This window comes from Cimex lectularius, unplaced genomic scaffold (assembly GCF_000648675.2).
Source record: "Cimex lectularius strain Harlan isolate CLEC.00 unplaced genomic scaffold, Clec_2.1 scaffold332, whole genome shotgun sequence".
NCBI classification, from domain to species: domain Eukaryota; kingdom Metazoa; phylum Arthropoda; class Insecta; order Hemiptera; family Cimicidae; genus Cimex; species Cimex lectularius.
In genome coordinates, this window is record NW_019394218.1 from 203,102 (window position 1) to 231,043 (window position 27,942).

The following is a 27,942-nucleotide window of genomic DNA, read 5'->3' on the forward strand; positions in this document are numbered from 1 at the left end:
ATTGGCTACAGGCTTGGCTCATTTAAAAGTATGACGAGGCTTTCTTCCAGAAGAACAGCACTAATCAAATATGAAGCATCTCGGACAGAATGGTACATTTAGCCAAAAACGATGGTTTCCTTTTCCTTGTATTGCCCAGAGAGCAGATTTCCGTCTGGCAGCCTGTTAAGGAACAGAAGTACACCTCGGAGTTTGAAGAGCCTATGGAGATCCCTCAGTTTTAGTGTTCTTCCGTGTTTTTTATTCGCCAAGCAGAACACATCGAGATTTTGATCGAGCTTCTTGTATGTACGAAACTCTCTTTTGTCAACGTTCATTCAAAAAACCCTTGCTTTTACTGGACCTTATATTGAAAAGAACGCATTGGAATTCATCCATTCAGAAATATTGTCCCGAGAGAATCGGAAAGAAGAATGGTATCTGGACGACACTGTTCCCTTCGTATTGCTGCGGTATTGATAATAGGCAATTATGACTTCTTCGTTTGAACTATTTGACCCATTTTGTCACAGACAGAAAACACAGATCGGGAATCAGTCACGATCCTGTATGGACAAAGGTTTCATCGTGGTTGCAAACTGGTTTGAAACTTGCATTGCAAATCAATCGACCCATGTGTGAGGGCCTAAAACAACAATTCGAATTCCCTATTGACATTTAGTACATTCTAGACTCCTTTCCACTGTCCAAAACCGACAAGGGTACGGGAGTTGGAGCCTTCGAGATGACGGTAAACCAAGGTAAATGTGCTACAGTTTTCCAGTCTGAAATCATCGCGATTGAACAATGCGCCAGAGATATAAAAAGGCTAGGAATACCCGAAAGATAGCCTTTTCTCTGACAATGAGGCAGACGAACGGCCCTAGCTTCTGCGAGGCGAAGGCAAAGAGTGTAACTGCATGGAGGCCCTGAAGTCAGCGATACGAATGACCCTGGCATTGGTCCCTGGGCACTCGAGGCATAGAGGCAACGAAAAGGTTGACATGTTGGCCAAAAAGGGAGCCTGAACCTTCCTTGGCTTAGCAACCTGCCACAAAAGAAGATACATCTTAAAATGGATCCTTAATGAGTCCAAACCCTGGTAGAGCAATCCACAGATATGAGGCCCGCAAAGAAATTCATAGATGGATCATCCGCAAAATTTACAAAAGAATTACTGCAAACTCAACCGAACCAGGATGCTGGTTGGACTCCTGGCAGGACATTGCCACTTAAGAAAGCACATGCACCGGATAGGAGTACAGACAGAAGAAATACTGTGCAGATACTGCCAGCAAGAGGAGGAGACCGCAGAACACATTCTATGTTTCTAGATCTTTGTAGGTGCAGGTTCTTGCAACTAGAACAAGAAAAACCGCAAGCCAGATCCTACACTAAGGAGCCGCTGGTAACGTTATTGAAGCTGATTAACAACTTGAAGGTGGCCAGTGAGTTATAAATAAAAGGGAAACACATTAGATCTATTCAGGTCGAGGTGCAATAGGACTTATGGCTGCCTCTTTTATCTCTATCCCTATCCATTTCCATTGTGATATGGCGCTTGGGACCCCTGTTTGCCTCCTACCTTTCCTCTGTCTTTATCTTACTTTTGCTGGGTTTTTCATTTATTTATTTACATAATTATTAATATATTGTGTCAACGTCGTATGCACAGACCCACAGGGCGGGTAAGCATGAACGATGTCCACCGATGATAGGAGCCGTCAGTTCAGCAACAGGGTGGAGATCACTTGGCCTCACATCCTATGCCAGGCAGATTTTTAGTGTCAAATAAAATAAAATTGAAATGTTTGATGAGAAGGGAAAAATCCTTGTAAAAATTCAATTTTTACTTAAATATGTAAACTATTCCAAAGCAAGGCTATAACGTAGCCGTACGTCTCATTTGGGACGCAGTTCGACTCAAAAAACACATCTCACTCGGAGTGCCCAAGTCGTGTCGTGAAACTTCCAACTCTCAACTTTTCTGACAGAATATTAAATTAAAAGGAAAGACTTAAAAGAGGAGGGTGGCAGGGGTGAGGATTGAGACGGTGAATCTATAGCTGTTAAGATTGAACCCCGACTACCCTCTCTTCAGACCGAGCATCCACTTTCACGTCAATTCACTAAAAACGACTTTTTGAAAAGATGAAGAGGGACACTAATTACCAACTGTCAAAGAGCCAAGAGTCCCTTTTGCTCCGCCTTTGAAGTAAATCTTTCCAATTAGCCATACAACCCGTTGGCGACGTCTGCGCTAGGACAAGAAAAGAAAATTTTCTCCAAACCCAAAGTGGAATTTATAATGTATGTATTACCTCCTTGTAAAATAATGCTATAGCGATAGACCTTATTGCACTCCTCCAAAAGCTATAAAAAGACAATCGTAAAACCACACGAACGGAATTGAGATAAATTTTCAATTGTAACACATAATTCACACACGATTTAAAATAATTTGTTTGTGTTGGTTAATTTGTTAAACGCAAAATTACTTGAGTAAGTTTACAATAGTTCTGAAAGGTTATTAAATTGTTGTCCCATAAAATTCGTAAAGGTACTCTTTATGGGGTGGGGCTTTTCGTCCGGGCATCCGGACGGCTTTAACTAGGCTTTGGCGGGCAGTTCCTTTCATGGCATCGTTAAAATAGTACCACTGCAGTTAGAAAAGTGCTCACGCCCCAGGCTGCGGACAAGTCTCAATGGCTGATTCCCGACTCCCAGGCAGTGAGAAACTAACAGTGCCGGGTGTCGCCTCTCACTGTACCTCTTCCGTACACTCTGGCCCGTCCCTCCGTCCTCAAGACTTTAACTTAGGAGGCTCAAAACCATGCGACTTTAAGGGGCTGCTCGTCTACGAGCCGTCGCACGACCCAAGTGGACGGGCGCTGCGGCGCTCCGTCGTAGCATGGTTCGTCCTTCGGGGAGTTCGATGTCAAGACTTTATTTAAGACTTTATTTCCGAGCGGGTTGTTGTACTCGGGGGAGCAGTTGCCTCGCTGCGTCTCTTGAGACTCACTCTTACTCGGGGGTTTCGTATCCAAAGAAACGAATCGAGACCCCGTCCCTCAAATGTGAGAAAACACTGGCCAATGTAACTAGAAGTGCGAAAAGTTTTTGATTATTTCCGGGCGAGGTGTTGTACTCAGGAGAGTAGTTGCTTAGATGCGATCTGACACTCACCCTTGCTTGGGGGATTCGTATCCGAAGAACGGGATGGAGACCCCGTCCCTCAAATGTGAGAAAACACGGAACAATACATTTACGAGTGAGAGAAGTTAAGACTTCTCTTTATTTACTCGCATTTGTAAAACAGGAGCAAATGACCGAGAACAGGTGAACCATCGACACCTGAGTCCGTTAACATTCACGTCGCAAAGACGGACGAGGCTTTGGATCAAAGTGGATAGACTGCCTTTGTCAGCGCTATGCGAGCTTGTCAAACCGCGAGTCTATTCTAAGTAGTCTTGCGAGTGTAAGAAAGTGGTCTCCCGAGGAGGAAGGCCTTTGACGAGAGCGAAGACTGATACGAATGCCATCGATTCGTAGAAGGATGTGTCACAATCGTTGGCCTCGGACTAAATCTTCGAGCTGTCCTTAGGGAAAGGAACAGGGAAAGAAAGACCCAACGGCGACTTGACTAACTAAGGTGCGTTTTGGTTAATTTACGGAGAGAGCGAGCGTCGAATGTATTCATAGCGTGAACGAAAAGATAGATCATAGATCAGTACTGAAGAGGGAGGATTTGTGTCCGAAGAAACAGAACGACTTCCAGGTGCTCATATTCACTGCCCTGAGTACGCGCCTCGACCTGGTTAATCGGACGTGGTGACTTCGCCGAAAACCCTACTGTATACATGACTTAACTAGAAGGATGTACTGCATGAAAATTTAATTTTGATCGTATTCAGGACTCGGACCCAGGCCGCGATGTTGAACCCACGCCGATTTGCTGAGTTCGTGGTAGGATAACGCGGAGAGAGCAGGATTTCAATATATTCATGGCTTGAGAGGAAAGAGATTGTAGATCCGTACTGAAGGTGGAAGATTCTTGTCCGAATAAACCAGAAGAGACCTTCAGGTGCCCTCACTCACTTCGTCGGGTATGTCACGACGGGGTTCACTATTTAGTCGGACGTGGTGTCTACACCGAAAACCACACGGTATACATGGCTTGAAGAGAAGGAAGGTCCGGCATGGAAATTTAATTTCGACCGTATTTAGGACTCGGAACCAGGCCGCGAGGTTGAACCCACGCCGATTTGCTGAGTTTGTTGTAGGATAACGCGGCGTGAGAGGGAGTCATAAGGCGGTTCTGCACATATCTGTATGCGTGGTATATTTGTGCTGAATCGAGCCTATCAATCAGTGTAAAATTAACTCTTCAAAAAACAGAGGAGTAATTGCATTTTCTTTTCCAAATTGTGCAGTATTAAAAAACAAAGAAGATGGAGCATAAAAATCTGGCCACCTGTAGTCGAAAATGGTTTATGAAATACTTCACATACGATGCATTTCAAACAAAGCCCCTACAATATATTTTATCAAAAACGAAACCGTAAAGATTTTATACAATTAAAAAATCCTTTTAAATATTCCAAGACAAAAAAAAATTAAATAAAATAACCTGGTTTTGTTCTAATAACGCCTTAATAACAACAATAATAGCGTATTAAGAGCAAAACCAATATAATAAAAATACGTACATATATTTTGAAGTAAAGAACAAAATGGGGTAGACGGTGTTTTGTCTTTGAGTATATTAAATAGAAGTAGCTCTTAATTAAATTAGTGTAAATGAGAGTTAAGTTGTATAATTAGGAAAATCTGTTTTACTTGTTTGTACATTAAAAGATTTACACACGAAATGGATTTGAATTTTGATTTGGATTTGTTAGGCTCAAAGGTAAACATGTTACACTTTTACAAAAATCCTCACAAATCATTTCGAAAAGATTTCAGTAACTAACAATAGTTATTCAGATATCGTGAGATGCGGTCGGGTGTGATGTAGGTTTCAGAAAAACATTTTCTTTATCGTGCCAACGTTTCGATCTTTTATTGAGATCATCTTCAGGGCCTGGGATTTACAAACAATGTTTACATTTAACAAATACATTTAGGATGTGGAAAAGTGAATTTATACAATGCAAAATATATTTTATATTCAAACAAAGTATTTCTACTCACTCAAAGTGTTTGTCTTCTGTGTAATTGTGCCATCCTTGCGTGTCGTGTTGAGAGTGCCAGTGAGAACAACTAACAACATTGTGCTGCACATAAGTTAAAGCGTGGCAAGTCAGATTGACATCAGATTTTAATGTCAATGATGATATGTTGCTGAAAGTTGTTCCATAGAACCATGGAATTCACATTCAAAATTCTAACGAATTTGTTCATTAACATCGCATAGATCCATTTGTCGCTGAGAATCAAATAGACTACACGACATTTGAAAAATGGCAAAAAGGAAGGAAAATTCAAAAGGTGGGGTTGAGATGGGAAGTTAGTGTCCGAGTGGATCGAGGACACGATAGCTCAAGTGGTAGAGCAGCGGCGTATCTAGCCGAAGGTCGTGGGTTCGAATCCCGTTCGTGAATGACTTTTTTATCTCAACTAAAACCTTAATTAATTGCATAGATCTTTTGAGAGCTCTATTAAATTAAGGGGCATAATTAACTCGATTACTACTTAAGGGTACTAGTTAAAATGTATTATTCGATTTGGTTATTTTGAGCCTTCTATTATTTTCGGCAAAAAATACTTAAACTGTTTAAAGGGCCAATATGTCCCCCGGATAGGAAGTAAGTAGTACGGTAAGATTAGACAAAGGCAGGTACAGAAATGACGGCAAACTGTTGTGCCAAAGAGGGGCATAGCATTGTCAAGGCCAAATACATAAAAGTTTGTGCAGAATGTGCTACATGCAAAAATCATTTCCACCCGAATAGACAATTTTTTACAGCAATTTTACACAAAATCGACCGAGATACCCGACGAGGTATAAATGGAAAAGCGCAGAGTAACTCAGGAATTTTTTGACTAGTTTCCCATGTAGATCGGTTCAAAACTGACGTAAAAACGTGTGTGTGTGTGTGTGTGTGTGTGTGTGTGTGTGTGTGNNTTTTTTTAAAATAAATTGTTATAAAATATTAATGACTGACGACCACTTTTTTAACCATTGCGTTAACTCACCTGAGGAAGGATTCAAATAAATCCGAAACGTTGTGGATAAAAACTGGTTGTGGTTTTTTTGAGATGACCTATTATCCCACCTTCAAGAAGAAAGAATCATAAGTTTAATTAATATTTTTAAATTTCTCGCTTATGGTCAAATCCCATGGGTACAAGCGTTTGAGAAATATCGGTATGTACCATAATCAAATCTTACTAAATGTAGCGTAAAAATGTGGGAGCATAGTATATCGTTTAAACTTCAATAATCCCTTATAAAAAAAACATACTCTAATTAAACTGAGTCCGTCAATAAAAGTAATTAAAGCTTCATCGAAATGTATATCGCATTTTATGTTTGAATTTAAGCTTGAATTCTATCCAATAAATGAATTGATTGTCGAAAATAAAAGTGTAGTTTTCGTTTATCAGTCAATTTTAGATCAAACGTATCTCCAGATATAGTGTGATTCATTATCAATTTATCATACTTCCAAAATATGAATCGGCCGGTTGAATCAAAACCATAGGATATAATTAAAATCGTGTAATTAATTCTTAATTAACAGCTTAATTTGGCTGGCTGAACAATTCGGAAGAAATTTACTGGATCAAACGTTAAAATAAATCTGATAATTTCAACGTGCTTCGAATATCACAATAAACGGTACATAAGAAAAAAAATGAAATGGAAAAATATTAATGGCAGCATGAAGATATTTCTTGTAATTCCCGAAGCGATGCCTCTCTGCTGAACTCCTACACTCAGGGCCAATTAAAAGTTTCTGAATTTATGTTTGGCAAATTGACGGGTTTACCTTAATCACATCAACTCGAAAGTTAAGTTACTGTTATGAACAGTGTTTATGTTTATAATGTTTCATTACATCATATACCATATCTAAGTTACATTACCGAGGCTTGAGTCTGTAAAAAAATCTCAATCATTTTTTGGCGTTTTCCCTAGGATAATCAAACTTGGCAACGGACTCTTGATGTAAGATGTAATGGGGGTATGTAACATTCTGCGCCCTTTAAGACTATTGCACCCCCTTTTCTATACACCTAGTTCATTAAGTAACTTGATTAGTAGGCCAGGTTTCAGTGGTTGAAGATTACATTCTACGATTACATTCTAATAAGCCCCAAAACACTTCCCCCGCGAGCAGGCGTAGCACCTTAGTTTGTTGGCGTTTCCTCTGCTTCTTTGCAAAATCTGCACTTGCTGTGTTGGGTTATGCCAATCTTCTTCAGATGGCCATTTAGTTTGCAGTGTCCTGTTAAAAATTCTGTTAGGATTCGCAGGTTTTTCCTACTTCCTTTCATACATTATGGTACCTCTTTCCTTCCAAAGTTTGGTAGGAGGTTCTTGGATTGTTTATGTACAATGAGTGAATTCCGCTGTTTCCTCATTTCCATTTTGCCTAAGATACTCATTGAAAGTGTGGATTCCTATGTCCGCCCTCTCGTTGCCCTATTCTCCCTCATGTCTGATAACTAGCAAAGGGTGACTTTATTTTGCGTATCTAATATATTTATTTTAGTGTTGCAATTCAGCACAATCTCTGAGCTAATGTTATTTGAGCATAGTGCTACGATGGCTGCTTGGTTATCTGACATGATAGCAATATTCTTGTTTTTGTACTATTTGTTAAGACTTTTTTTATTTGTTTTTTACAACTGCATTCTTCGACGCAACAAATAAAACAAAATATTTACATATAAACAATAAGAACAGTAGCATGAAATTTCACTAATTTCGTGGTCCGCTTGACCAATTAATACATTACAATTAATTAAGGTTTTTAGTTGAGATGAAAAAAGTTAATGGCACGAGCGTGATTCGAACCCACGATCTTCGGCTAGATACGCCGCTGCTCTACCACTTGATCTATCGTGACCTCGATCCACTCGGACATCTATTCCCCATCTCAACCCCACCTTATGAGTTTTCCCTCCTTTTTGCCAATTTTCAAATGTCGTGTAATCGGATTGGATTCTCGACGACAAATGAAATGGCCACGGAGAGCTTTAGTGAAGTGTACTTCATTTTTATTCATTAATTTCACTAATTTCGTGGTCCGCTTGACCAATTAATACATTACAATCAATTAAGGTTTTTAGTTGAGATGAAAAAAAGTTAATGGCACGAGCGGGATTCGAATAATGAAAGGAGGGAAAACTCATAAGATGGGGTTGAGATAGGAAGTTGATGTCGAGTGGATCGAGGTCACGATGGCTTAGCTGGTGGAGTAGCGGCGTATCTAGCCGAAGGTCGTGGGTTCGAATCCCGCTCGTGACGCTGACTTTTTTATCTCAACTAAAAACCTTAATTAATTGTAATATATTAATTGGTCAAGCGGACCACGAAATTTGTGAAATTAATGAATTAAAATGAAGTACGTGCTTACGTTGTTAAGCTCTAATTATATCCGCACATTTTTTATTTACATTATCAGTTTCTTTATTTTTTAATTATTCAGAGTGCTTTTTAAATTTAATTCAGCAAATTCTATCCAAATTCCTGTAGAGTCGGTGTTTGTGTCAGATATCAATTTATTAATGGTGGTATATTTGTTTAATTTATTTGTATTTATTTTGACTTTATGTTTGTTTGGCCTGATTAGTAATTTTCCTTGGTCCTAGTTTAAGTAGATAGAGCGAACTGATGTTGTATTGGATCTTCTTGAGGTCATTTTACAGGTGGTAGAACAGCGGCGTATCTAGCCGAAGATCGTGGGTTGGAATCCCGCTCGTGCCATTAACTTTTTTTCATCTCAACTAAAAACCTTAATTAATTGTAAAGTAGCATGAAAGCTTGAACAGCTACCATCCAGTGATAGTAGCCGTTAGTACATCAATACGATGAGCGAGATGGTCTCCGTCCTAGGAGACCGATGTCAAGTGTTAAGGTTCAGTCTTCTGTTGGGATTATTAGGTAATGTGGTGGATGACAGGTTTTGACGAAAGGTTCGGATGATGGGCTAGTTTGAAATGGCACGTTTTGTAGCGGGATTGGGCTGGGTAACAAGAGGGACATTTAGGTCGGTATGGATGGTGTGATTGGATACATAGAAAGGGGCGTTGACTATTGTTCTGAGGATTTTGAATTGAAGGGATTGGATTCGATTGAGGTTGAAACACTTAGCAGTCCAGTAAAGTTCAGTCCGTAGGACCAAATGGGGGCCAGGAGGGCAATGTAAAGTTTTATTTTGTTTGTTAGTGAAAGTTTTGTCTGTCGAGTAGTCGTTCAAGCATGAAAAATCCTATGTTACAGTCTGTGCGCTTAAGTCGCGTATGAGAGTTTCACGTGAGTCGTTTGACCAGGTAGTAGAGTCCGAGGTATCGTACATGGTTCGCACTTGGGAAGTTCATACTTAACTGGGTTCATTTCTCAATTAAATGTACTTCAACCTGGAGGACTGTTGTATTTATCCATGGGTTCTGAATATACGGTTCTATGATCGATCACTCGTGCCCCGGTACTGCGTTCTAGACCCATCAGTGTGCCAACAGATGGTGACATTCTCAACAGAGGACCGTTTCTGTTTTTCCCAATCATTTTTTTAAATTAGATTAGCCTCTGTATTTATGTGAGCTCTCTGTTTTGTTATTTGCTTTACTTAATCGACCCAGGCGATTGCTTTATATTTGAGGATACGTCTCACTAGTTATTTCCTGCTATTCTTCTGAACTTCATTAATAGTCATGTTGTTTTCTTACTCGTGGTATCGATTTGTTTCTTAAAAGCCAGTGTTTTGTCTAGTATGACGCCTAGTTATTTGGTTTCTTTTTTATTTCCATTACATTATTATTGAGTTTTAGTTTTTCTTTTTCGTGTAAAAGCACAATACGGTTGTCTTGTCATTTAGAAAGCGAGAGAATGTTGTGAAGGTTGGAAAGAGGCCGATGTACGAAGCACCGCCGGACAACAATAGCGCAATTCTGTCTAACGATTTCCTCCAACAACTGTCATCTGGCCGTTCGAAATATATTTTATGGTCAAGTGCGATTAAAAGTGAGACTTCTTTTGAACAAATTAAATATAATAATTATCATTAATTGGCCGTTACCGAACGTTTTGGTCTACCTTCCTCATTGGTTCACCACTATAACCAAGGGCATGAGCGACTTCGGGGTCCTTATCCTAAAGAGTTCATGGTCAATTAGAAAATGCCAGGAATAAATAATATCTAATAATATTTAAATAAATAATATTAAATATACCTTTTTAAATTGGCAAAAGGCAAATGAAATGTCAATCTCTTATTTTGGTAGCAATAAATAAATGGAGGGGGTCAGTGGCCGCAACGGTTTAGGCGTTGACACGGCGCTCATCACTGTAAGGTAAAGGACCCGGGTTCGAATCCAGCGGCCCTGCATTCGAAATCGACATACTTACAAATGGGCTTTTTTTCAAAACCGGCACCCCGAGGGTTTATATGACCTCTGCTGTTGCGAACCCTCTAAAATAAAAAATAAATAAATAAATAATAAAATAAATAAATGGATCGCGGGAAAATAATAAACTTTTTTATAATTTTTAAACAATTTTACATTGACGTATTGGTTAGAATCCAAAGAGGAAGGAAAGCCGACCAAGTATTCACTCAAGAGACAGCTGTCCGTTAGAAAGCCGTTCTAAACGTTTCAGTAGTAATCCCGTGAAAATCTTGGCAATATAAGCAATACAGAAAATTTTCCTGTAATTGGATACGTGATTGATATCACTTCTCTTAAACAAGGGAAACACGATAGACCAACATGATAAATGTAATTAAAGAAAGGTCATAATGTATTAAAAACTTTTATAATATTGTGAAGTGATACGGCCATAACCGGGTGGTCAGTTATTTTCTATGTTTGCAAATAGTAACTAACGTATTGAAAAATGAGAATCTATAATAGAAATTCAAATCATGGGGTCAATTTTTGAAGGGGGTTTAAGAAGGTAAATGTGATATCCAGGCTGGCATAAAGTTGAGTAGTTGTTTTAATTGTTATGTTATAAACATAGTTTAACGACAATAATTTCTACCCAATCCAACATGCACTTCGTATAATTGAATGCATGCAAGGTACAACACTCTTTGCTCGGTGAATTCCAGGGTGAATTGGTGAACGGTGCTTTGTTCGAGTTTTTTCCTCGATTTTGGTTATCGTTCGTAGTTCTTTGTTATAGGTTCCTTTAAAAGTGGAATTATTTCGATCTATGGATCATGTGTCTTGTAATACAATTTTGTGTTGAAGGTGGTGGTTTGACTGTCCATTTACGATTTTTTTTTTTTCGTTGCGGTGGATTTTATACATACTTGTGAACCATATTAAATATCTATCATGTTATTCACACAAACGATTCGAAAAATGACAATAATTTCATGATAACCAGCCTTTAAAATTATACCAATCAGAAAGCAAGAGAGAGAGAGAGAGAGATAGAGAGTGGGCGAGTCAGTGAGTGACAGAGAGAAAGAGAGAGAGAGAGAGAGAGAGAGAGAGAGAGAGAGAGAGAGAGAGAGATTAGTGTGTTGATAATGTTATTAAAATGTTCATTGTTACATTATTTTATTGTATATTATCATTTAATTTCCTTTCTCGGAATAATGTATTCAATGTACAGCAAAGAAATTCCTTTTTGTCTTTTGTATTTTTGTCTAAAAGTAAGAGAGTGCAGAGACCGTACAAGTATTTAATTGCTTTCTCTCGTTTCTGGTTTTGATTATAAATCTTTTAAAGAGAAGAGTAAGGGGAAAGAGCCCCTTGTAATTTTATACTGCTCCACCCTGTAATTTTATATCTAAACTTGTTATAACCTTTAAGGTGCGCAACCCTTGAAAAAAATGCGTTTTTATGTGTACAAACCACTTTTTCGTTCTAATTTGTAAGAAGTGTGTGATTTTTAATAAATAAATAATAGATCAACGTCTATTACATATGCAATTGTATAATACTAACATCTTTGAATGCCGTTTAAAAAATGATATTCTACGAAACACATACAATTCTAACAGCGGATATCAGATCGTCAACTGCAAACTGTATCTTCATTAAAATATTATTTCCAAAAAGGGTGTTTTAATTTAGTTCAATATGAAGCAATTGGAACTAAAATTGACTTAAACTAAAATGCACGGGGACCGCGGTAGCCGAGTGGTTAGCATGAGAGACACTCACGCCGCGGTCGTGGGTTCGATTCCCACCGTCGCCTCTGGCCCTTTTTTCCCGATAACCCCCAATTTGAACACACAAGAATTCGTACTATGGCTAATATGCAAGATCATAAGGCCAAATAAAAAAAAAAAAAAAATGCACGCAATATAGCAATTTTGGGTTTTGAATTTCCACAAACACTCTGAATCAAGGTACGTAAAAGAAAGCAAGTTCAGTTGGTACTGCCAATCTTTCGACCTATTTTAAGGTCATCGTCAAGGACTCAAAAAATTTAGATCCTTGGCAATATTGGGACTAAGTCGGTCATCAAGGAAATTTGAGATCGTCTGTAAAACTTAAATATCTCAACATGTAAATTAATTTAAGATTGCTTTGCCCTGATGATGACCTTAAAATAGGTAGAAAGCTTGGCAGAAACAACTGAATTCGCTTTTCTTCTTCAAGACCTAATTGGCTTCGATGGCCGCAACTTTAGGCGTTGACACGGCGCTCATCACTATAAGTTAAAGGTCCCGGGTTCGAATCCAGCGGTCCTGCATTCAAACCCGGTATACTTTCAAATCTGTTTTTTTTTTTTTTTTTTTTTCAAAAACGCCGGCACCCTGAGGGATATGACCTTTGCTGTTGCGAACCCTCGTAAAAAAAAAAAAAAAATTGGATCCAGAGTATTACAATAATTAGTGAAAAAGTGGTCGAAAATCATATATGAAATTTCTAATACTGAAAACAGAAATTTCAGGAGGTTTTAAATTTCGCAAACCCCTAAAAGATGAATTTGATTCATTCACGCAATTTACGAAAGAGAGAGAGAGAGAGAGAGAGAGAGAGAGAGAGAGAAAGAGAGAGAATTTGGACCAGCCCTCCCTCTGTTGGTTTTTGACATCCCCAAGGGACACGGTTGAATTGTTATTTCCCGTTGGGTCGGCGGTCAGTCGCACATTTGGATCTTTGATTTTAAAAGCAATGCGAACCGGCCGAAGCTATTGAATTATGCTCAAACAGGCACTCGTACGGGAAAGCTCATGCCTAGAAAATAATCGATTGGTTTGTATCGTTATGTATTGTGTACCGAACTTTTCATCAGAAGCTTGTCGGAAAGTTGAAACGCGACGGTATACGCTGTTAAAATATAGCCCTGAAGAATCGAAAAGGAGGTAGAAGATGAAAAACAATGGCACACTAAATCGGGCCCGTTCTCCCTGAACTCAACGGCTCGTATTAAATAAATCGGTCTTCGCCGACCCTTCTGTTCTAAAGGCCCACTTCTCACCAACTCTAATACTATAATTTGCCCTATAATTCTTTAAACGAGCATAGTCTTAATTTTGTTTTCATAAAGTAGAAAATGTTTTATTGATTTAATTGTGCAATACATCGAGTGGACAACTTTGTTATTTATTGAAGTACGTACGTATGAATTTTATTGCATATACGATTTAATTTTCAGTGATTTGTTTACAAAATTGTATTCAGTCGACTCCAGGGCATTATTGGGCCTTTTTCACAATCAAGTAGCAGTAAATATAAAAAATGTAATATGCAGGGCTTACACGACCTCTTAAATGGATGAATTTTTCTTTAAATTCACTAATTTCGTGGTCCGCTTGACCAATTAATACATTACAATTAATTAAGGTTTTTAGTTGAGATGAAAAATGGCAAAAGGAGGGAAAACTCATAAGGTGGGGTTGAGATGGGGAGTTGATGTCCGAGTGGATCGAGGTCACGATAGCTCAGGTGGTTGAGCAGCGGCGTATCAAGCCGAAGGTCGTGGGTTCGAATCCCTCTCATGCCATTAACTTTTTTTCATCTCAACTAAAAACCTTAATTAATTGTAATTTTTCTTTAAGTTACATTAAACATAATGCTTTCAGGGGAAAAATATATTTTAAAAAACCCAGGCCTTACATAAAACAACAAAGTTAACACTAGGTACATGATTTCAATAAATAAGTAAGACAATAAGAATATTAAAGTACATGCTATACCCAATAAATCAACCAACAGACAAAGACTTACACTTATTTTCACATTATTTATCGCAGCAATTTCTTAATTACATTGTCAGATACACAGTTCCTTTTAACACTTTCATTATTTTTCAAAAGATATGTGCTTAACTCTCATGCTTGTATCGACGTAGTTCAAGTCTTCCCCGATATAAGTAAAAAGATTTCCTTTATATGTACAAATGAGCTATTTATGCAAGAATTTTAAAATCTTAAATTAATCGTTCTATAAATATAGGTTATTAAGCTAGGTTTGTATAGAGATGCATGTAGTCTGTCGTAGCCCAACGTGGAAACCGTCCAATAATTCTTAGAGCAGCATTTTGGACTACCTGGAACTTAGCAAAATTAGATTTAGACATATTTCCCCAAATGAAAGCACCTTAATGGACGTATTTATACGATATAAATAAAGTAACTATACTAACTATAACTACAATTAAGTGTGGTATCCAGATACATTACAAGATGTTGAACATTTTTAGCTCATAGCATTGGCGAGTTATTTATTCTTACTGATCATTGTAATATTTAATCTTACTGATTCTCCGTTTACAAAATATTTAACACACCTATCTAAGAGTTTACCTATCTATTTACATTGTTACAACTTACAGGAGCAACATTTTTACAGGTTGCAAGTTAAAAAAGCGGGGGAAATTGTATAAAACGCTGACGCTTTGTTTTACATAGTTATGGTTAAGTTGAACTTACCCGAACTTTATATGAATGGACATATAAGCACAAAATTAACACCTTATGCTACAAGAATCAAATTATTTAAAAAGTGTATGATTTTCGGTATTGCTTATGCTTCAAAGTAACGAATGCTGCTCAAAAATGAATAGGGATTTTTGTAATTTATTCTTATTCTATTGATTTTAATTAAATTAACCGATAGCTGAGTAAAACAAAATAGAAAACACAAACCAAAAACAAACAAATGTTAATACTCATTTTTAATAACGGATTTACTTAAGAATAGTAAACATGAAGATTACTTATTTTGCAAACAAACACCTTTTCTCGTTTTTTCTCCATTTTAATCCAGTTGTATTATTATGTTCTCTTTAACCATGAAAAGACATCATCTTGAACCAGAAGTTCGCAATATTACGTGAGAATGAGTCACCCAGGTCACCGGCAAGAGTTATCGCAGAGAGCTGTTGGCGTTTCTCAGTGCGTGGTCTAGCTAAAGCCGAGAGATTCCGAGAGATTGGTAGTGCCAATAGGAGACCTGGTTGTGGATCTCGGCGCATTACGACACTAAGGGAGGACAGAAATATTCTGCTGCAAGATGGAACCGTTTCCATAGTGCCCGCCAGATCCCAAATGAAGTAAAGATGACCTGCAAGGCCTTTATCAATTTTTTTTAGTTGGCCTCAAATGTGCCACCACCAACTCAGGAGAATATGGTGCAGCGAGCACCTAGAAGAAAATACCAATTGAAATGCGGTTATGTTTACTGAGAGTGAAATCAGGCGAGAACAGGGGATGCGTACAATGCCCCAGTTCATGCTCCCTTCAGTGGAGTGTGGAGGAGGCGGTGTAATAGTATGGGCTGGGATTTACACTGGAAGACGAACTGGTCACCGTATTGTTGAAGGCAACCTCACTACAGTCCGTTATGTCCTAAAAATTATCTAGGAATACATCCCTCATATCAGGGATCTCATTGGCAGGGATTTTCGATTTCTGGATGACAATACCAAGCCGGAGTTGTTCATCAATGTTCACAAAACCTGGGAATTTCTCATCTGCCCCTTCACTCATTATCTCCAGACCTCAATCCCATTTAGCACATGTGGGATGCGTGGCAGAGAAGGCTTTTCGATCGCCCTTCGCAGCAAGTTGACCTGCAACAACTGAGTTCGGCGTTACAACTTCTATGGAGAGAAATTCCTTATAAAATTAGTGACAAACTTATTAACAGTAAGCCTAACAGATGCACAGAGTTTTTAATTTTAAAGCAATTTATAATACAAATAAAATAAAAATGCTCTGGAAAGTAAATACTACAAAATTGGCACTATCCCTGTGCATTTTTGAACAATCTAGAAAATTCACTAATTTCGAGGTCCGCTTGACCAATTAATACATTACAATTAATTAAGGTTTTTAGTTGAGATGAAAAACAGTTAATGGCACGAGCGGGATTCGAACCCAACATCTTCAGCTCGTGATCACCTCAGAGGTCACGATAGCTCAAGTGGTAGAGCAGCGGCGTATCTAGCCGAAGATCGTGGGTTCGAATCCCGCTCGTGCCTTAACTATTTTTCATCTCAACTAAAAACCTTAATTAATTGTAATCTAGAAAATGTAAGACGTTTCATGGAAGAGTGTAAATGGTTCACGAGCATCTTAGCTAAAGATGCGACAGTCAATATCTTCTAATGCATTAGGGGATATAAAAATCATGGCCACGATTTTCCTCAAACTTTTCACATAAATTCACTAATTTCGTAGTCCGCTTGACCAATTAATATATTACAATTAATTAAGGTTTTTAGTTGAGATAAAAAAGTCAATGGCACGAGGGGGATTCGAACCCACGATCTTCGGCTAGATACGCCGCTGCTTTACCACTTGAGCTCTCGTGACCTCGATCCACTCGAACACCAACCTCCCATCTCAACCACACCTTTTTAATTTTCTCTCCTTTTTGTCATTTTTCAAATGTCGTATAATCGGATTGGATTCTCGACGACAAATGAAATGGCCACGGAGAGCTTTAGTGAAGTATACTTCATTTTACATCATTAAATTCACTAATTTCGTGGTCCGCTTGACCAATTAATACATTACAATTAATTAAAAGGAGGGAAAATTCAAAAAGGTCGGGTTGAGATGGGAAGTTAGTGTCCGAGTGGATCACGATAGCTCAAGTGGTAGAGCAGCGTCGTATCTAGNTGTCGTGTTGAGAGCGTCCTTGAACATTTTCTTCATCATACATGTATTTGTTAAATGTAAACAATGTTTATAAATCCCAGGCCCTGAAGATGATCTCAATAAAGATCGAAACGTTGACACGATAAAGAAAATGTTCAAGGACGCTCTCAACACGACACGCAAGAATGGCACAATTACACAGAAGAGAAACACTTTGAGTGAGTAGAAATACTTTGATTGAATATCAAACATATATGTTGCATTGTATAAATTCATTTTTTCCACATCCTTCATGTATTTGTTAAATGTAAACAATGTTTGTAAATCCCAGGCCCTGAAGATGATCTCAATAAAGATCGAAACGTTGGCACGATAAAGAAAATGTTTTTCTGAAACCTACATTACACCAGACCGCATCTCACGATTTCTGAATAATTATCGATAAACGGTCACTAACCACCACACATTTTTTTTAAATTTAAGTTCTCCGTATCAGCCATCCTTTCAACGCTGCTTAGTTGATAGTTGAGTTTTGTAACGCGTTTTGTTAATTAATGGAATGGCCATTATATTGGGCTAGATGTGGCGGTAAAGTAACACGATTTTCCAGCATTTTCATTAACCAGATCTTTTAAAATCTCAACGGACTATAAAGGAGAAGAAAAACTCAGGAGAGCATCAGATACAATGATACGGGATACAGATGGCTCCCAAATAAACAAAGGGACCGGATCAGGCGTTTTTCATACAAGTCCAAAAGATGAGCAATCAAAATCATTAGTGAATTCACTATTGTCGTGGTCCGCTTGACCAATTAAACATTACAATTAATTAAGGTTTTTAGTTGAGATGAAAAAAAGTTAATGGCACGAGAGGGATTCAAACCCACGACCTTCGGCTAGATACGCCGCTGCTCTATCACCTGAGCTATCGTGACCTCGATTCATCTCAAGTAAAAACCTTAAAGGAGGGAAAACTCATAAGGTGGGGTTGAGATGGGGAGTTGATGTCCGAGTGGATCGAGGTCACGATAGCTCAGGTGGTAGAGCAGCGGCGTATCTAGCCGAAGGTCGTGGGTTCGAATCCCTCTCGTGCCATTAACTTTTTTTCATCTCAACTAAAAACCTTAATTAATTATAATCATTAGTGAAGTTCACTTGGGTTTTTAAATCGGAAATGCATGCCATGTGCCCTGAAGAGACCCTAAAAGACGTTACACTGGCTAAAAATACTCCTAAGGTCGGATAGCCAAGCAACTATTTAAGCTTTACCTTGTAAAAAAAAATCACATCAAAACTAGTCAGTGATTGCATCCAAAATTTTCAAAACCTGGGGAAATAACAACCCGATATCTTTGGTTCCAGAATACAAGGGAATTTTGGGTAACGAAAAAGCACACCCACTAGGCCAGAGGAGAATCATAGGCCCTGAACCAATCCTTGGGATAACAAAAACAAACACAGAATCCTCCATCACAGAGTGGATACAGAAAAGGCAAAAGAAGATGAGGTTAAATTCTAGAGACGCCAGACACAGTAAATATATGCTATGAAACATAAGGTAAATGTCTTAAATTTCTTAAAAAAGACGAAGTAAACATAACGAAAATGTCTAACTTTAAACGGTTTAATCCTTTTGCTTTTATAATTTATTATCTTATTTTTAATCAACTTCATCATAGAAGTTATAAAAGAAGAAACACATGAAATTCATTTATTTACTGTTATATTGAAAGTGGGTTGAGTGACGTATGCCTTAAAAATTTCAAATCTCTACGTAATTTCAAAGGGGGGAGTTTCAACTTTCTCTTGAATTTATTTTCTTTGATTTCCTTTAAAGGTTTGGTACTGTTATAGACTTCGTTTTCAATCGTATCCAAACTATTGGTTAAATTAATCTCTTCCATGCCGTCCGATGAATTCCTGTCACCTTCGGCTTCATAATCCGGCAATTTCGAATTGATCGAGTGATTGTCCGAATTCTTATTTGAGTGTCTTTTTATCATATCTTTCCACAAATCGACAATCTTGTCGTTGATGTGTTTCCGTTTTTCGCTGTTGGCCTCCTCCGTCTCCCCTCGTCGTTCCTTTTTCCTTAAGAGTTTAGTATTTAGCCATAATGTTTTTGAATCGGACTTGGCCCTCTCGGTAGGAGATCCGTTCATCAATGCCAACTCTGCCTTTGTCGGATTCGACTCTTGCCCACTGGCAGAGGAACATTTCAACTTCTTCTTATTAATTTTACCTTCTTTTCTTTTTTTCTCTTTGGAAATCTTTCTGAAACATTTTTCTTCTAATTGGTCGCCTAATTCTTCGAGTTCTTTATCCTGTACGATATCTTCCCTATCTTGGTCTTCTTTGCTGGGTATAACCATATCCTCTTTTTCCTGTCTGTTGCTTCTTGATATTAATCTAACCAGCATGTCCTTTACCGGGTTATTGTTCAAAATATATTTCGATCCTGATAGAAGTAACTTCGTTTCAATGGGCTTATCGACAACTTGTTGTTCTTTCATCGTCAACAGCAAATTCCTTCTCCCATAAAAATCTGTCGACCGACTTTCCTCTTTTATGCGTTCTTTAAGTAATTTTATCATAAGTTTTCTATCTTTCAATTTTTCTTTTCTCACTTTTTTCTCCTCTTTGATAAGTTTTTTTTGATAATTTTTTTCTTCGACTTTTTGCTTGAGTTCGATGAGAACTTTATCGAGCTCTACTCTGTCTTCTCTTATCCTCCTTTTTAATCTGTCTTCCCAGTTTTCTCCTTCGTTTTGGAATGGAATATTTATGCTCTTCGAGGCGGGTTTTTTTTGGTATTTCGATTCCTTTTCTTTTTCTTTGGGCGCTGTACAATTTACATTGCTATTAGATTTTAAGCATTTCGAGTCGTCAATCAGTATCATCCGTATAGGCCTGCCATCTTGCGTTTTCAGTTTTTCACAAAACCGATCGATGGCCATGTTCATTTTTTCCTTTTTCTGTTCATATTCTTTGTACATCTTGGCTCGGATGCCCAAGGATAAAGGCTGATATTTTTTCGATCCTTCTTCAAGAAAAATATGGTCTTCCGTTTTGTCGAATTCAGGCCTTTTAATAAAAGCGTTAGGCTTCTGATCGGTCTGCAATGCTGCCTTTTTAATCTCGGTTTTGCGAAGCCGTCGTCGTCTACGCCTTTCTGCGTTCCTTCGCCGTTTCTCTTCTTCCTTATTTTTAGGAGCTAATTTCACATCAACAGTAGTTACTTTGATTCCATCTTTATTATCGTTGTTTTCGTTGCTGTCCTCTGTGTACTCGGAAGAAGAATTTTCCTGTTTGGTTTTCCAGTTTCTTATCAATTCTACGTTTTCCTTTTTTAACGATTCTTTTTTCTCTTCTATTTTCTTTTGTTCGGCTGACACCTCTTTCTGCATATTTATCAACTTTTTCGCTATCATCCTATCTTTCCTGGCTTTATTTCTGAGGCGGCGTTCTTCGCCGAGAGCTTCTAAAGTTAACCTTTTTCGGAATTTCTCTTTTTCGGCGATAGCTCTGCGCTTTTCTTTTTCAGCTATGGTGACATATAATTCGGAACCCATCGGCTCCTCGCCCCCATATGCATATTCCCTGACCTTTGGGAGGGAAAAATCGCTCACCGACTTAATTACTCTGTACCTATCACCCTCTTCTTGGCTGGTGGACGAGTCGGTGATGACGTGTTTTCTTCTCCTTCGGCGCACTCTCTTCTTTTTAGAGGTTTCTTCTCCTTCGTGTAGCTTGTGAAGAGACGGCTTTTCGGGAGGAGCCATAATGATTTCTTGCTTTTCTGAAACACGTTTATCATTTGAAACGCCTCATTAATTTGAACCATCCCTAGACAAATCTCAATTAAATTTACGAGCACAGTACTGAGTAGAGTTTAATTCTACCTTCTAATAATGCTTTATATTTCAATACATGTATTTTCGATTATTTTTACATATTAAGTTTGAAATTGTCACAAGTAGCAGGCAAGAAAATCCACGTGTTTTAGAATGTGTCCATATTTAGATAAAATTGAACGTTGGTTGTTTATCGTGTTTATTGCTAAATTTTAAAATTTTCAACACTAGTTTATTACACCATTTAGAATTTGGATTTATGATTGATATGATACGTAACGACAATTAAAATCTACACTATTACGAGAACATCGGTGAACAGAGAGATTTGAAAAAAAAGCAATAAGATTTTTTGTTCTCATCTAGTTTGTTAGATTTCATTTTTAACATTGCATGTCATGGAAAGAAAAGGTTAAACAAACTTTTTTCAATGTATCGCAAGAACTGGGACAATGAATTTAATAATCATCGTAAAAGGGATTAAAACTTTCCCATTAATTGATTGTAAAGGAGAGGATAATGTAGTTCTTGTCAGATGGACATGCAAAAAAAATTAATAAGATTTTTCGTTCACATAAAATTTGTTAGATTTCATATTTTAATATTGCGTGTCATCGAAAGAAAAGGTTAAACAGACTTTTTTCAATGTATCGCATGATCTGGGACAATGAATTTAATAATCATCGTAAAAGGGATTAAAACTTTCCTATTAATTGATCGTAAACGAGAGGATAATGTAGTTCTTGTCAGATGGACTTGCAAAAAAAAATCAATAAGATTTTTTTATTCTCATCCAATTTGTTAGATTTCATTTTTGTAATATTGCATGTCATCGAAAGAAAAGGTTAAACAGACTTTTTTCAATGTATCGCATTAACTGGGACAATGAATTTAATAATCATCGTAAAAGGGATTAAAACTTTCCTATTAATTGATTGTAAACGAGAGGATAATGTAGTTCTTGTCAGATAGACATGCAAAAAAAATCAATAAGATTTTTCGTTCATATCCAATTTGTTAGATTTTATTTTTAATATTGCATGTCATCGAAAGAAAATGTTAAACAAACTGTTTCAATGTAACGTACGAATGGAGACAATGAATTTAAATGGGTGATCATCGTAAATGGGATTAAACTTTCCTCTTAATGGGCCGTAAACAAGAGGATGATGTAGTTCTTGTCAGATGGACCGTTGTGTACATAATGTCACACCCTCCATAACCGAGTCACCACCACTTGTCCCTCGTTGTGTTTGTCTAACCGTCCCCGGAAGCCGAGTTGAGTCCATCACAGCATCGTCGACCACACCTCACTCCATGGCAAATAGGCTCTGATGGCCATCCCTCCCTTTATCTGTTTAGTTATCCTACTAATCCGATTTTAATAAGTCTTACAGAAAATTATCGTTAAAGAGGGCCCCGGGTTCGTTTTGTACAGTACTCCTTCAATTTTAAAAACTAATGATGAAAAAAAAAGATAAATTCTAAAAGAATAGCAAATATATACATATGTAATTATACTGGTGCCATTTTTGAGATTTAAAACGAACGAAAGAAAGAATTAGATAGGTAAAGATAAGAAATTACTGCTACTATTCTGTTTAATAATAAAGTAATAAATGTGTAATATTATTTAACATAAATCATCAAAATTTTACGTTCAAGTGTTTTTTCTTATTATTCTCAATTTTTTTGAGGAAGCGGTGCAGGTACTCGACGAATTCTCGGGTTCTCGGACGGATGGACAATAGGATGGTTGCCCGAGGAGTGGAGTCGGTTAATTCTCAAATTAATAGTCTGCTCTGAGAAAGCGAATGGGTGAGAGAAGGGAGCTGTTATCAGCTGGGACTCAGGCGTGTAGACCCGGCCGAGAGAGGGTTTTCTCACAAGAAGATATGCCCTAAGTGAAATACGGCGTCTACCCGAGGCGTCTCAACCCCTTCTCGTCTTGCGACCCCTCTCCTATTATTTCATCCGTTCAATTTAACCGGAAATCATCTATAAGAAGAGGGATGGCCAATTTCTAACCGTTCTCTGGGTATTCGTTCGGCGTAACTATCCGACAGATTAGTCGGGGATACTGTGATACCATCCACGAATCCATACAGAATGTTCTACGATCAATGAAAAAACTGAGATTACTAAATTAATCTTAGTAGAGGCCGCGGTAGCCGAGTGGCCAGCGTGATCGATTCTCAGCTGGTAGACCCGCGGTCGTGGGTTCGATTCCCATCGTCTCCCCTGGCCCTTTTTATTCACACAACCATTTCCTACAAAAAGAACACGCATCACATATGATCAAATAACGTTCCTTGAATAATGTGCAAAGTGCATAAGACCATATTTTTGTTACGCAAGTAAACGTAATCCATAATTCAAACAATGCATATTTTTTCCTGTTCAATCGCTAAATAGGGTATTTCAATGACAAAATTTCATTTTAAAAAATTAAATTGTCTACATTTTTTAATTTTTTTTATTTATTGCTGTCTGTTCAAAATAAATATACATTGAGCAAATAGTATAGATAATTGTGTACAGATCTGATCCGTCAGGCCAGAAGACAGTGAAGAGAAACCAGCCAGTGCTCTCTTTAGCTGCCGGCTTTAAGATAGTTCACGAGGCCATCTTCGTTTTAGACGGGTAGACCATAAGTGTGGGACGTTGAGAAAAGAGTTTGCGCTAGTGGATGAGGGTGGAGGGATAATTTAGAATTGAGAAAGCCTGATCGAATCAGATCCATCACGTATGGGATTTTAAGGTCTTTACATATCATTTGATTGGTGACGTAGAAGGGTACGGCAAGGTACTTTAGACCTAACGGATTGAACTCGTAGGATTTTGTAGGAATTGGCCAAGCCCCAGAGGTCGTCTGCGTAAGTCCAAATAGGACTGATGAGGTTTTTATAAGCGGTTAGTTTGTTATGCTTAGTGTTAATGTTAGTCCTAGTCTGAGTAGTCCATATCTTTTTTAAGTTCTTATGAGTTCTATGTAACTGCTAAGTAAAATCCAAGGTAGCGGTCTTGGTTGGATGAGGTGCTGTTGTTTAAGTGCAATGATGGGCAGGTCTCACGTTAAGCGTAAACTTTACTTGTTGGCATTTTGCTCGTTCAAACTGATCCGCCACCGAATGCACCAGTCGGTAATGAGGTTCAGAGGATAGGAGTGTGTAGATTTTTTTTTTTTAATTTAATTTATTTATTTGTTACCTATACAGAATTGTATACTATACAAATATGTACACATGCATGAAATATCACACAGCACAACACTAGCACTAATGCCAGCACTGCACCGGTAGGACACATGCTTTGAGGAGCCAGCCATTGCTGGCACTCAGTTTATATGATTAGGGATCAAGGAGGTCCCGAGGCCATCGTCGGTTGAGGCGTCGTGGTGGGTTGTCAGGATGGGAATGAGTGGATAGGGCTCGAGCCGTATGGTTAGGATGGTTTGAAAGGTTGGTATGGAAGGTTTGGAATCTGGACTGGATTAGTTCGTTGGCAAAAGGAATGTTGAGGTCTTTGTGGATAGTGAGGTTAGTGACATAATAGGGTGCTTTAACAATTTGTCTAAGGACTTTCGATTGGAAGGACTGGATGCGCTGGATATTGGAAGGCTTGGCAGTGCCCCACAATTCTACTCCATATGTCCATATTGGTCTTAGTAAAGTCTTGTATAGTGTTAGTTTTGTCTTAATTGTCAAAGTCGATTTCGGTCTTAAAAGTCTTCGTAGTAGTCCAAGTCTTGTATTAAGTTGCTGTTTTTTAAGTCTTGTGTGGGGATTCCACGTCAGTCTGCTGTCGAGATATAGTCCCAGGTATTTGACTTGAGTGGAAACTGGTATCTCTTTGTTGTTGATGTACAATGGAGGGCAAGACTGCTTTTTCAGCGTAAAAGTACACTGAGTGCATTTTTCTTCGTTCAGTCTTGTCCTCCATTTTTTACACCAGTCTTCGATAAGCTCAAGGTGTTCCTGGATGTTGGAGGTAGCTTGGACAGAATTCGAGTTGCAGGATAGGATTGCGGTGTCGTCCGCGTAGGTGGTGATAATAGTGTCAGGATGTGTTGGTAGGTCAGCAGTATAAATGACATATAGGACAGGACCAAGGATACTACCTTGCTATATAAGATTGAGTAGTCGTCCGCATAGGTTTAGATGTCCCTAACCATCTCCACATTTAAATGGAGTTAAACACAGTGCTAATGTTTAAAAAGAGTTTGTAGCCTAATTTAATCACTCATTGCTGTGGACCAAGACTATAACTTACAAAATTTAATAAGGAAATTATTTTGGTTAATCATACCAAAAAATGAAAAATTTGGCGTCTGTTATTGTTAATATCTAATTCCATAGTCATAATAATTTAGGTCTATGTATCCTAATCAGTCTTAAAAAAATTTGATTGTCATTTTGACGCATTCCACCCCTTTATCCCGCACTCCGCAGTACACAACGTTTATTTATCGCTAAATAATTTCGTAATTTAATCAGGCAGGGAGAATGAACTGTAAATCAATCTACTATGTGGTACATATTGGTGTTCAAAACAGTGATTTATGTGAAATATTTAAGAAAGAGATCTGCTTTCATAACATGTTAAGCTATGGTACACTTAGAATAAATCACCGATATGCTTCAAATATGCTTCATATACTTCGATTTACCAATGACTGAAATTTCTTCAAAATGATCACTTAAGTTTAAAAAAACCTTCAAGTCAGCAAAAATGCGGACACTTTAAGACTTTTATACGTATTTCATTTTAAGAGATAACCCTTCTTAAACTATTTTAGATTTGGATTTTGGATATATGATCAACTATGCACATGTACACATACACACATATACAGAGATGAGCCTATCACTTCTCATACCGGCTTCTGAAATTTGGAATAAATTACCGGCAGGCCTCGAGAATCACCCAGACCGTTTCGGTCCGGCCACCGGGGTCGGGCTCCGGGTGATGTCAACAGCTAGGTCAACAACACCCAACGCAGATCCTAGATCCAAACCCATTCACTCTTAAATACATTCTCTCCTATTTACCATTCACTCAATTAGGGTGGCGGAGTCCCGATTTTCCTCCATGACCTACACATATTGTATAACAGACCTAATTGAGGGTCGATGGGGTAATCAATATTTCGCCGTCTACCCTCTCACATTACACGCTCTTAAAAATATGATCCTTACATTGTGAATATAATTGTTTAAACAGTTATTAAATGCGGAGTCAAAACGTTTCAAAATATTTCTAAATCTTTGACCACCCTTAAGAATGGTAAAATGAATTCACTGAATTAATTACGATTGAATAAGAACATCTTTAAAGCCATAAAATTTTATAGACATTTCCTTTGATACTTTTACATGTAAAACGAATTTTAAAAAACCAAACAATGTATTTTGAAGTGATTTGCGTTGATCCACTGAATAAACTAATTTGAAGATTTGGATATTGAAAGATAATATTTAAATATATAAAATTAAAATATATTCTAAATTATTTCTAGAATTAAAGGTAGAATAATTAAAAAATAAACTTTTAGGCTTTTGTTTGCATTTAAAAGCCCTACTACTCCTCGACATGAAGTACTCTAGTTTTCATTTATGTTTTAAGCTTCTGATACTATGTACTGATACTAGAATTTATTGAGATATATTTAGAACGAAATTCGCGAAATGTAAAAATCTTTGGATTTAAGAGGTCGTACCTCTTATTAAAAGGTGCAAAACGTTTTCCCTTCCGTTTCTGTTTTGTCCCAATACTGGAATCTTTTTTTCCTGGAGTAGACAGGAACACGATAGAAGAGGACGGATGGTTTCCTCCATTTACTCAAATCTCTTTTCTTCGGACAAAATAGTTGTTGAAACCTTTCTTTCAAATGAGGTATCTTCTTAATTAAAACTAACAATTTCGAATTGCGCTTGATTTAACTCGAAACTTTCGCGAGGGTAGATACCTTTATAAGAAAACGATACTTTTTATTTGCACAAAAACTGAAGAAATGTTTTACAGTACCAAAAAATCCTCGGTGTTTTTAATTATTTATGTGTTGCATATCCATAATGCGAATACTGAGCAAAATTGAAATACCTACTTGGTTTTATTTCATAGTTTCATTAAAACCTGCCAAACTTTTTTTCCCCAGGGTTATATTTTGTTAAAAATCAGGGAGGAATGCTTGACCTTAAATTTATGACCAAATAAGTCTCTAAGTTTTTACGTTTAGTATTTTATCTACTTTAGGTACTCAACAAATTCATTTTTACTATGTGCTCTGTCCATTCCCTATGTAATTTCGCGACATACACGATAGGAAGGTTCATTTTTAACTGTTAAGAACTAAGTGATAACTAATTAATTAAAATAATTGTTTAATTACAAAAACTGAACGTATAACTGTTTGCCTTTAACACGGAATTTCTACAGTGTTATCAGGAACCCAAAAGGCTTTTTTAACAAGTAGAAAAAATCCCTTTTAAAGTATCTGTTAATAGTTATTAAAAGCACAGTGGAAAAAGAATTCGCGGGTCGTACGTAGTAATGTACGGTTATTTTTGTACCCTAAGTCTACTCCAATTGGTTTCTTGTCAAAACAACAGGCTATATCGATCTATCAACAATTTTCAGAAACATACCCAGTCGGTGGTTTTTCCGAATAGTTCCTTACTCCTTAATTCGGCATATCCAAGGTCAGGGATATCGTTTTCGGGAAAACGTCAAACTCAACCCATTCAATTTATTGGATTTTTCCCATGTGAGAAATTAGTTGTTTTTGTTTTAATTTTAAGAATCACATCTGGGATTTTTAAGCGAATCAGTGAACAGTTCGAAGTCACTTCATCGAGCCGT

At 37.6% G+C, this 27,942-nt stretch overlaps 1 protein-coding gene across 1 annotated transcript; it reads right to left on the reverse strand.

The window, feature by feature from the left end:
* Nucleotides 1-18,924: 18,924 nt before the first annotated feature.
* On the reverse strand, nt 18,925-27,923 carry LOC106663538 (trichohyalin-like). Its single transcript, XM_014388438.1, has 2 exons — nt 27,729-27,923; nt 18,925-21,026 (listed from the first exon to the last, which is right to left on the reverse strand). The coding sequence occupies exon 2, from the start codon at nt 21,007-21,009 to the stop codon at nt 18,949-18,951; it is 2,061 nt and encodes a 686-aa protein (XP_014243924.1). The 5' UTR covers nt 21,010-21,026; nt 27,729-27,923; the 3' UTR covers nt 18,925-18,948.
* Nucleotides 27,924-27,942: the final 19 nt, after the last annotated feature.